We start from the raw sequence: 11,843 nt of genomic DNA on the forward strand, positions 1-11,843 counted from the left end.
ATTCTCCTTCAAAACGGGGATTCATTCCAAACTGTGCCTCACAGGCTCTGAAACTAGGAGTGACAGTGAATACAAAAGAATTTCTTTCTGAAAATAACAGATCAAGGTATTCATTTCTATCGCAGTCAGCCTGTATTAAAGATGTGACCCAGTGTTCTCATAATTTTGTTCTCCTGGGTATAGATAATTCAGAATATTTTTTCTGCTTGTTAAGGACATGAACTGACAAGCATGTGGCCATCTGCACTCCAGGGAAATGCTATTTATTGCAAAACCTGTGAAAACCTGTGTAAAAGCCTGTGAATCCTGGTGAGACATACAGAACTGCTTTTGATCAAAACACATTCACAAGGATTTCTAAGTAAAAACACCTAGCTCTTCGTAAGGTGTCGATATTTTCCTTAAGAGGATGATATATATGTGTACAAATCAGGAAGATTTCAACACACTAAAACAATTCCAGCCAGAAACCTGTAGCAGCAAAACACACTAGAGACCTAGTGGGGTTAATTACTGCTGCATTCATAACTTTTGTACAGAGATGGTCAAAATACCAGGTTATTACGCTTTCCTTAGCACTGTAAGTCTGTCTCTACAACTCATTATCCTCTCACTACAAGTCTGTAACTTCATCTAATATGGTAGTAAATATGGCTTATTTTGCCATATTTATTGCTTATTTTTGCATGGCTAGAAGTCTTTGCTAGCATGAAAAAACCCCACCCTATTCCAGTTGCAGCACAGAATCATAGCGCTTTGGGAACCAGTGACAGAAGTAATCACAAATAGGATTGCATCTCATTTACCCCAGTAAATGAGTCCACAGCACAAATACAAATCCACAACAGCCTGGCTGTAATTTTGCTCTCTCCGGGCTGGGTTCTTGGTGGGTGACAGCTGCTGATCACTGGCTGTGTCGCTGCCAAAGGGCATCTTCCCCAAACGGCTGCATAAACCCTGGGCGGAACAGGGCAGAAGGGTTCTGCGCACAAGCCTTCCTCCAGGATCTGGAGCACGTTTCAAGCTGCTCTTACGCTTCTGAGGACGCCCTCACGTTGCTTGAGCACGTCGTTAAGCAGCCAATTAAGTATCTGAAGAGCCTAAGAACCGAGGGTCGCTGCAGCTCCAAATATGCTGTAATTCCATCTCCAAATGAACTGTAATTCCAACTGTCGACAGAGCCGTACCTGGGGTTTTGTGCCAGTCAAAAGCTTATGGCTACAGCTCTACCAGCAAGTAATTTAGCTATTTCTCCACGGATGTTGAAAAAGGCATTGCAGCACTAAGGTTGCCAGCAGTTTAATCATTAATTTAACGAACACTTGCATTTTAATTAGTGTGTGAATTAGAGCATTGCATGGGCATGCAGTAAACATGCTCGTGCCAGATTTACTGTCCATCTCTGTTACTATAAATGATGCAGATACACCACTGCAGAAAAGGAAGTAAGAAAACGCATACTAGGGGCAAGATTTAGGTTCATTATGGCTATTTTTGCCATTTTTATTAGCTGGAGCCTGAAAAAAAAATAATTGGGAGAACTTTGTGCATTAAAGATGGCACTTAAAAAGGGCAAAAGGCAAACAGAATTACACACTAACATATCAATCACCAAAGAACTGAGTGGCAGTCTCATGCTAGAACATCTCCATGTTAAAACATAGCCTTCCTTCAGAAAGCCGAACGATTTCAGATCACATTACTGTGAAAAGCATAAAATAAAACATAAATAAACAAAAGGGACGAGAGAGAGAGAGAGACTCAGAGGTCTTGTGTTTGTACCCGTCCTTCCCAGAGCAGGATGGACATGCTCTTTTTACTCCTTCCTTGATTCTGGAAAGACACTGCACTTTAGAGATGGCTACAATGACAACCCAAAAAACTAATACATTAGTCCTATTTACCTCCTTCTGAACACGCTGGGTTTCTCAGCAGGCATAACACTTTGGCTGGTGTATAGGTGGAATGTATTTATTAAAAATTGTTACTCTGGTAGAGCTGAATTTTTCTTCTTCTGTAGTCAGCGAATACCATCTGGAATTCATAAACAGAGGTTTCTAGGATTAGGCCTTTGAAGGCATAGTCTGGGAAAGGAGTCAGTTTTCATCACGTGAAAGCACCTTGATTCTCATGACCTTTAGTGTTTTAACGTCCAAATGGAAGTGAGAACACTCATGTGGAGAGGGAAGCTAGTGCACAAACCCCTCTAGGAGGAAGATATCGATGATTTGTTTAAGGACGTCACCACTAACCCACTGCTTAAATCCAGACTCCGACCTTCTTTTTCCTAGAAAAAAAAAAATCCGAAAAATAAAAGAAATCCTTGATTTAAGCACTATTTTGGAATAAGCAGACTCAGAAGTTCAGAAGATCAAAAACAGGCAATTGACATTATACTTATTAAATCAGACTAAAAAAACCCTACGCATTGCACTGAGCATCTATCTACACACAAGTTGCTCTGAGGCATGAAAAAATCCCTAGCAGAGCATTTGTTTTCTCCTGTTCAGTGTGAAGATGAATAGATGAATCCAGACATCCAAAAGAGATTGTGTGGAAAAACTTGGAGATACTTTATCTCTGCTGATGCTGTGCCATCTACAAATCCAGGTCACTTCAGTGTCACCTGCTTACACGTGGACAAGAAAGCCCAGCTAACAGGCCCACCCAAACATGAAGTACAAGGAGATGCACAAAGAGGGCATGCAGCAATCCCTTACCTCCTGTGCCCAAGGAACTAACAGAATCTGGTTTCTATGGGCTTTCCCATCAAAACTGATACAATTGGTAACTCCACAGGTGCAAACGCCAAATGAAATTGTTCCTGCTGCTAAGATATGAGCTGTGTCCTCCCCTACTTGCCTCCTGTTGTCACAAGACTTAAAGGGAGGGACTTTTAAACTTTCATATCTATTTCATTTCCTTAGGAAAAAGCCAATCCAAAAACCTGCTCCAATTTTTATTTTGTTGCTCCAGGTGGACAGAGAGAAAAAATACAAGCAGATAAAGTTTAAAAAGATGGTTTGACAAAAATTTCATCTAATTTAGCTCAACCTGTTCGTCTAATATAACTCTTTAATAAACACCATTACCACTGCAGGACGAAGGCAAGAGGAATAACATAGCCTTTGGTACTCTCATGCAGAGCTGTATAAAGACAGCCACCATTATGTGATGGAAACAAAACAATATTATATACTTACAGCTCTGTAATCCAAGAACATTTCTTTAAAAGCCAGGAAATCAGTAAACGTGAGAAGCATATCAAATATATCACCTGCCATTTCATCTTTGTGCTGTCTACAAAGAGAAGTTTGAGCATTAGAAAACTGTGAAGCCAGCAAACTCATTTTAGAATGGTTTGAGGTCAAAACCTGAGGACAAGTTGAACAAAATCAAGATTAAAACAATAATGTTATTAAAAGCCTAGCATAAAGCAAAATTATGAATATTACCTTGCAGTATCTGTAATTTGAGTACATTAATACTATACTGACTCTTGTTTTTATGTGATTTTGTCATTTTAAACCCAAGATGTAAGAGTTTTGCATCAATCCTTGAAAACCAAAGAATGTGACCTGCAAGTCCACAGAAGGAAAACTCAACTAGCCTTTTAGTTATCCCAAAGTATGGAAATAATAAAAATTACCTCAAGTTCTTTGATAGCTTCAAGAACTGCTATTAATAAAGCTATTCAATCAGATTTCAAGTAGATACTCCATACCTGTACATATAAGGCAAAAAAAAAAAACCCTGCAGCTGAGGGGTGAAATAAAGTGGTAATAAAAGGTTTGTTTGCTCCTAATCCCTGGGATTAGAATATATATACTAGAGCTCTCCTGGTAAGGTTAAAGAGATAGGTATAGACCACAAATTTATAGTGGTGTAATAAAAATACAAAAGGATGAAGTAAATGTCTGGTTTTCAAGTTTTGAGGAGAAAAAAATAAAAAGGGAATTCAGGTTGCTACTGTTTTTTTTTAACTCTACCAGAGCAGATCAGCAGTCTTCGAAAATTCTCAGCTCACACCAGACCCCAAATCAAGATAGATGGGAAGGGTGATAACATTTAATTGAATGAGAACTGCTGTGTATGTTGGCACATTAGCTCTGAAATAAGAAAACTGGAGAGAAGTGTGGAGGATGCTTCAAGTCGAACAGATGTACATTTGTATGGGTAGGATATTTCCAACATGCAACTACAGCAGCCTTGAATCTAGGAGACTTTATTAAGGAACCTCCAGCTTTGCTACTTCGTACATCTGCTCACTTTGACAAGCTGCACAGTGCTCTGGGACAACAAAGGCAACCTTGCTATTTAACAACTTCCTATTTTCAGGCTTAGTAGTTAAGATGCAAGATGGATAAATTGTTCCTACTGAGTAAACACTTCCATCTGGATATCTAAAGCATCGAGTACCATGCTGAAATGGGAAACCGCGTATTTCAGGATACACACATACATACACACACACCATTAAACTGCTTTGCTAGCTCTTTACAACCTTAAAACATACACTCCAGCTTACACAATGTTTACAATAAAACTGTGCATCACCTAAGGAAAAGGGAATGGAGCAACCAAAGAGCTACACGTTAAAGAGTATAAAGTAAATGGATTTTCCCTCTTAGAGATGGGGCTAGAAGATTCGAGATTCACTTCTGTGCCTTGAGAACTGAAACAGCTCAGGGGAAGACCCAAGCTTCAGAGCTTGGGAAAGGGCACAGCATGATATAGGACTTTGGTTAAAAAAAAATTTAGAATAAGTAACTCCATGTTCCTCAACACGCCACACTGGCATATTTCAGCAACACGTTTAATCTTTCCTGCCAGTCAATTTTGTTTTCATTTATTTATTTAGTTCCTATCAAAAGGACGTTTACCTTAAACAGTGTATCTTCTAAATACAGTACTATGATTTCACAGTAATTTTCCAGTGTTTTATTTGAAAGAATAAAATTGATTAAAATATTTTAAGAGATTTGTTTCCCAATTAAACTTGATATTCATATTAAAGTAGAAAAATCATCTTTTAAAACTGAATTCTGCATGAAGTCAGTTAAGGTAAAGATGACCAAACGTAAAAATCTAGGACACACCAAGCTTTTCTCTAAATGCTTTACAAAAATTGTAATAAAAGGCATTTATTCACAATTCCTGAAAGATTCCCAGGATACTTAATATCCAACACAGAGCCTGAAAGAGAAAAATTGCTTAATGAGACCCAGCTTTTTACTCATGGGCCTGGCTTCAAAAGTGATAAGAAAAGGGGGAATAACAACAACAACAATAATGATAAAACAACGTTCCCATTGTGATTTTTGTGTTTATTACAACCCAGTGTATTTCAGCACAGCAGTTCAGAAATTTAGAGTAGCACGACATGAGGAAGGTGAGAAACTCAGGCAGCAGCATTTTTTAAATTATTACTATTAAATGGGAACCTCCTTCTCCAGGAGGGACCTTGAAACCTAAATTTTATTTTAAGTCACACAAATGAATTGAGAAAAGCACACCACATTCCTCCCCATTCCTCCCCCTTTAAAAACCAAAGATGTCAACTTACTGCAATGACATCGTGAACGCAGTCATATTAAAACCCGGAATCCGATCAAGCAGCTTTTCTTCAATGTATTTCTCTACTAAACAGATCTAAAAAGAAAAAAACACAGTATCACAATAAACTTAATGTTGCAGGTATCAAGGCACTGGAATTTCCTTACACTGATGTCTTATCTTCCATAGTATTATCTTCACTAGATAACCCTGCAGACTCCTGAGCTAGGCAATGATAGTTCAAATATTCACATCACACTGACAAGCTGCAGCTGGACATTTTCCCTAGTACTAGGCATGAAAACAAATCTCTTTAGCTCCAGTTACAAATGATTTAAAATTCACTTTATAGTATTGACCGGCAGGCTGATATGGCTTCATAATTGTGCAAAGAGGACTGTGAAAGATGTTCAAGGTAAGGAGGAAGCTGCCTTGTACAAAGAACCTCACTAAGTGCTAAATAATATGGCTGTAATAGAATGATCTCTGTTGCAGTCATCACGTATGTTACTTGCTACAAAATCAGATTAGAATTCTCTTCAGTAGAATTATACAAGATTCAAAACATCTGTAAAAGTTTTCAAGTGGAACAAATATAAGAGGAACCCAGAGGTTGAGAAAATCTCTTCATCGCTCACAGATCATGACTATGCATCAAGCACATTAGTTTCACTCCACGTAAATCAGTAATTTTATAAATGAGGGCACACGGAACAAAAATAAAAATAACAAAGCAATACACGTGAAGAACAAGAAAAATATCTTACGTATTCGTTAAAAATAGAAGTATAGATGAGCTTGTTTTCTTCTGAGTCATCAAATTCCTGGTAGTGCTTCTCCATAAAACTCCTCTGTATTAGCTGGAAATCATCATCTGGGCCACAACAAAAACACATCATTTCGTTATGAGACCAGTCATTCTTATGGCAACACAGAAACTACATTCACTAGAGCTCTGCCTCATTGTCACAGTGATGGAGCCCCATAAAGGTGTTGTGTCAGTCGTAACAGGACAGTGACTGTTGCTGAGCTGTAATTTCTGACCCATCTGGGAGAAGACAGGACACGGAATCAAGCACACCACAAGCCCAAGCTCTGAGTTGCTTAAGGGAGCTGAATCAACAAGGTAGTAGCTCACCAGGCTGCTGCATATTCAGAATAGGAGAGGAGGCACTTGCAAAACATTTAAAGCGCTGTGAAAAGCCTAACAGAGGGCCACGGACATTATCCAAAAGTTTAACTTGTGCTCAATATTAACAACAAGGTCTTCCTCTTTCACATTCTATTAATAATGCTATTTATAACACACTCAAATTTGATTTAATTTGCTGAAGAATTTTTTCTGCTTGTGGCAGGAAAGAAAAATGACAAGCAACAAGGTATCTATAAAATTCATTGCTAAGTTCAACAAAACAAGTATAAACATAAAATTTACATATGCACACTGTTAAAATATGCCATCCCAAGCTTTCTAAATCCTAACAGTGGACTGCAGCGGTGCAAGGACACATTCTGGGAGCTCATAACCATGCTGATAGGAGAATAGAGCACAGGAAACTTTAATGCATAGTTTTACTACAGTATCAGGTCAGGAATCATGAGAATGAAGGAAGGAAAGCTGCTATGAAACAGAAAAGGTTTTTTTGGCTCTGTACATTCAGCAACTAGAAGAGCAGCTTGGATTGCTTTTAGCACTTGCCATCTATAACTCCTTGCAGAGCTTACCCATTATAATATCCTCTAGATACCCAATGACTGCATCAAACTCGGCATCAGAAGGGGAGGAGCTGAAAGCAAAGAAAGACATTACCAGGTCCATGTACACTTCAGTAAGAGAGAAATAAAAATTAGAAAATGGGGTGAAAAGCCTAAAGTAAAATAAGTCAAGTCATTGCAAGGTAAGTGAATGATTTTCCAGCTTCAGCCTACAAAATAGCCCACAACACAGAAAATATAACTGAAAATAAGACTGTTCAACAAGGATTCTCATCAGGGCTCTGCTGTATTAGGTACTGATAGGTAATGCAGAAGAAGTGGTGTTTTACTGGCACTAAAGGTAACTCCAGAGCTGGGGCTGAGGTGACATGAAGAGTGTCATTACAGCTGAAAATAAGTGCTTTCCATATTACAAAACTACAACTTTACAAACCTACAATGAGCTTCCTTTTCTTCCATACCCTGCACAACTCTACACGGAGAACATGGACCTTTTTATGGCACTCGAGAGAGTATTTGGAAATATTTGGTCCTGCAGAACCACTTATTGCCCTTAAACCCTTTCTCCTACATATCCCAGCACATGAAGCAGAGGCTTTTCTTATGCATTAGGGATACAAACTTTATAGGACATTTGTCTTAGAAAAAAAAAAGTTAGCTTCAGTTCATGAAAGCGCCATTTAAATTCAATTCTAGTTGAAAAAAATAGAAAAAATATTTTGCTCTTAAACAACAGTCCAGTGAACTTAAACGAGCAACAGATGCTTGGGCATGGCACTAATTTTGACAGGAAAAAAGGTGAAGGCATCTGGTTACTGCAGGTGTTTGAGGGTCAAGTGCTGCTCTAACAACTTTTGTTAAGCCTAGGAGGGCGAGCATTGACGACACCAGTGAAAGGAAAGGCCACCCCACCAGAGGGCAGAACGCCACAAGAAAAGGAGCTCGCGCACGACAGCTGAAGCATCCCATATCCTGAGCATCATATTTATGCCTCAGGCAACAGGGCTTATCACTTGCTATTTGCATACAAAGACAGGAGATTTTGCCTTGGATAATTTCTGCTTTTTGTTTATTTTTAATAAGAGTCACCACCAAGCAACTGAAAACAAGAAATTGGAGAAATTCTTCTTGTTTTTATAGCTTATTCTAACAGCAATAGTTAAAGCTTGCAGCGTTAAAGCTTGCAAAACAGAGAACTATAATTGCTTTAAAATAGCAGCAACCCCATCTCTCTGTACAACACACACCTGTGCAAACAGGCTCTGGCAAATTCCATGGTAGTTTAAGGCATTTGCTGCCTCACCAGGTCTAGGCCACTGCAACCTGGGCTGCAGAAGCACCTCCAGGGCACATGTGGCCTTTCAGCCCACAGGGCACAAGAAACTACCCGAGAGCTGCAGGGACAGATGCGCAGGCTCACACTCCCTCTGCCACCTTGGCCACAAGCTTTAAAAGGGCAGGCCAGAAAAGAGAGCAAATATTTGGCCTCTGAGGGGGAAAGCAGTGTCTTAGAGAAAAAAAAAAAAAGTGGTTGGAGACCACCTGTAAAACAACTCATGTGCAGAAGGAGCATGTTCAAGCCCACAAAGCTATTCTCACCTTAAAATCTATAATGTGTCAGCAAGGAGAAAGAATTCTTGAATTTAGCAAGGGCTATGTGGTGCTATGTGTGTTACAGCTCTATTTAGCTTCACTTCATCTAGACTCTGAGCTGAAGTTACTCCCTCCCGGGTCTTTGTTCTGGGTCCTGGTTCTCCGCAGAAGCAGTATCTATTAATCAGTGTGGTCTACCTCCACTCTTGTAATTACATTCCCAATAAGACATTTTCACCAGGAAATAGTTATTGAAAGCCTGACACAGGGTAAAATCTACTTACACGGTGACATCAAAGTTCTCCTCCTCTGAAGCCTCCATTTTTACTGCATAACCTAATGGACTAGAGAAGAGAAAAAACATTACATTAAGGCAAAATACTAAAGAACAACACAGGAGGAAGAAGTCACCCTGGTGGCTTCATGGTGCTAGTGAGACGGCCTCGGGGCAATAGCCTTGTAACCATATATATTTAAAACGCCGCCTTTGGAGCACCCGACCGGGGGGGGGGGGGGGGGGGGGGGCACTTCAGCAGCGCAACCCAGCACGGGAAGATGGAGACCATCCCCTCCTCCCTCCCAACCTCGGGTCCGGGGCTGCTCGTGCCCGCTCCCCAGAGGACTCGAGCACCGGGCCTCCCTCCAGCCCGTCCCCAACACCTCTCTGCCATCCAAGCAATAGGGCCGTATCGTTCCCTTCCCCAAGAAGGGCCCACGCGCCCGGCCTTCGCTCCCACCTCCCTCGAATAACAGGGCCCCAGGCGCCCGGGTGCCATCCCCCCATCCTTCTCCTTCGAAGGGAGCCAGACGTGCGGTGCGTTTCACTCCCTCGCTCCCCTCCCTCGAAAAGGGGCCCAGGGCTCCGGCCCCATTCCCGCACCTACCGCCGGCCCCGCCGCCAGCGGCGCCCCCCGCGCCGCGTGCGCTACCCCCCTCCGCCCGCGGCCGTCACCCGGGAAACGCTTCCTTCCGGCCCGGCCACAGCCAACCGCAGGGCGGAGGCCGTGGCAGAGGGCCCGCCCCCCCGGTGGGAAGGGCCAATGGGAGAGCGGCCGAGCGAGGCGGGCGGCAGGGCGGGCCGTGAGGCGGCAGCGCGCGGCTCGGCAGGGAGGAGGGCGCAGCAGAGAGTGCCCGAGGAGAAAGGGCAATAAAGAGAGACATAAAAATAAACATATGAAAATAAATGCATACGTTTGTACAGACACAGCGTGTGGTTCCTCCGGACGCACGGCAAAAGCGCCCCCCCGCCATTAGCGGCTTCGCCTCAGGCGAGCTCGGCAGGAACTGAGTGTCGGCCCCGAGGGAGGGCAGAGGCTCCTGCCCGCCAGGGTCCGGGGGAAGCTTAACCTTATCCGACAGGTTACAGGAACTAGGAGCCTCTGGCACTGCAGGGAATTTTTACCTCAGTCTTGGCCAAGGGAAGGAGCAAGCCCTGAAGTAATTAGTTTTAAGGCAGATTCCCAAATTGCTCCATTACACTTCTTCCCTAGTGACTGGCTGGTGTCTTTGCCGCTTTTGCTGCTTGGGGATAAAAGCTACTAGGGCCTGCAGTAGCATTAAAAAGTTGGTTTTAAAGGAATCCAAAATGCAGCACCTTGGCAAAGGGGTCTAAGGAAGATAAACCAAAAATACAATAAAACAGAGTCAAGGTGGAAATTAAAGCCTTAGGGGCATGGATTGGGCCAGCCTTTACTCAGGGCAGGCACCCAAGCAGAAGGAGAATTCTAAATTGAGCTAAAAAACTAAAACACAACACCATTTTTGATTCAGTCTGTGTTTGGAAAAAAAAGTCACCATGAAAATGATTTACAGAACTTCCCTAGTTCACACAGGTTCCTTCAGAGGTTCCCTGGGGATTTATTTTATTCTTGACAAAATTAAGCACCTGTCAGTTAGCAAAGGCAAGACTGGAAAATGGCTGCTGAGGGGCTCGATCCTAGGACCTGGGCACAGTGCTCTTCACACCCCCGTCAGTCAGGGGGAACAGTCTGCTCTCAGCTTTCCTTGGTTAAAGAGATACTTTACCAGTACAATAAAGACAATAAAAAAAAAAGTCACAACATGGGAATTCACTACGTTGGTCTCAGCAGTGATTCAACAGCAAAGAGGTGGGACGTTTTTGGTGCACACTGTGTGTGAAGTAGCAGAGATCTACTATGTACCAGATACTTTAAAAAACAAAACAAAAAACCTGTACGAATCTTGGAAGAGACCAAATCATATCCTCAGTTGGTGCAAAACAAACATCACTCCACTGACTTTCACACTACTTCTATAATTGACACCAGATGTGAACCTGATTCCTTGTAGAAACCTAGTGAAACAGTAAAAAGCTGCCTGCTGAACACATCCTTAACATACAAATGTCACAAATGTCTCATTAGAGTGGACCAGAGATTCCCACTAAGTGATCCTTACCAAAAACACAAACTGTGGCCCCAAACCTGCTCAGAGCAGGACAGACATATGGCAAGCAAGGTGCCTATTTTAGGAGTTACAGGAGAGGCCTGAAATTGCTATCCAGTAACTTTTTCCCCCCTCCCCTCTCATTTTAAATAAACTGGATGAGAATTCTTTACTCTTTTAAGATAGCTCAATATTTTCAAAGTGAACATAACTTTCAAAAACAATACTGATTAAAAAAAGGATGATTGATGATACCTTAAAAAAAGACCCAGAATATCAAATTAATTCCAGTCCAGCATTCCAATTGGTTAAGAATACCTCCTGAAAATTATATCCTCACTGAAAAATAATGTGGGTACTGAAGTTAAAAGCATCAGAAACATTATGCACTTGAAAATAACGTCGATCTTTAAACATTTAGAAACAAATCAAAACATTCTTTGGAATCAACAATTTAAAAAAAAAAGTGAATTTCTCCAGTCTCCACACTGTCTTTTCAAAACAGTCTGTGTAAGATGAAGTAGTCGAGCAGTTTAAGACCCACTGTCTGAAAATACAGAGTCTCTGACCAG

The 11,843-nt window shown here is 41.5% G+C and overlaps 1 protein-coding gene across 1 annotated transcript; it reads right to left on the reverse strand.

Annotated features, from left to right (window-relative positions):
* Positions 1 to 1,950: 1,950 nt before the first annotated feature.
* On the reverse strand, positions 1,951 to 9,205 carry ARL2BP (ARF like GTPase 2 binding protein). The gene is made up of 6 exons (XM_088536460.1): positions 9,150 to 9,205; positions 7,282 to 7,343; positions 6,324 to 6,430; positions 5,567 to 5,652; positions 3,204 to 3,300; positions 1,951 to 2,287 (listed from the first exon to the last, which is right to left on the reverse strand). Exons 1-6 carry the CDS (start codon positions 9,185 to 9,187, stop codon positions 2,207 to 2,209), a joined length of 471 nt encoding a protein of 156 aa, XP_088392586.1. The 5' UTR covers positions 9,188 to 9,205; the 3' UTR covers positions 1,951 to 2,206.
* Positions 9,206 to 11,843: the final 2,638 nt, after the last annotated feature.

The sequence above is a fragment of the Tinamus guttatus genome, unplaced genomic scaffold, assembly GCF_059628265.1.
Source record: "Tinamus guttatus ecotype Peru unplaced genomic scaffold, ASM5962826v1 Tinamus_guttatus_pri_ptg000674l, whole genome shotgun sequence".
Classification (NCBI taxonomy): domain Eukaryota; kingdom Metazoa; phylum Chordata; class Aves; order Tinamiformes; family Tinamidae; genus Tinamus; species Tinamus guttatus.

What these genes read in the sequence shown, in the direction of transcription:
- ARL2BP (XM_088536460.1), bottom strand. Translation starts at nt 9,187, where the DNA reads ATGGAGGCTTCAGAGGAGGAGAACTTTGATGTCACCGT. An exon ending in CTTCTATTTTTAACGAATAC is followed by an intron (nt 5,653 to 6,323) that starts GTAAGATATTTT and finishes TTTTCTTTTTAG; the next exon opens with ATCTGTTTAGTAGAGAAATA. An exon ending in GCGTTCACGATGTCATTGCA is followed by an intron (nt 3,301 to 5,566) that starts GTAAGTTGACAT and finishes TTCTCTTTGTAG; the next exon opens with ACAGCACAAAGATGAAATGG.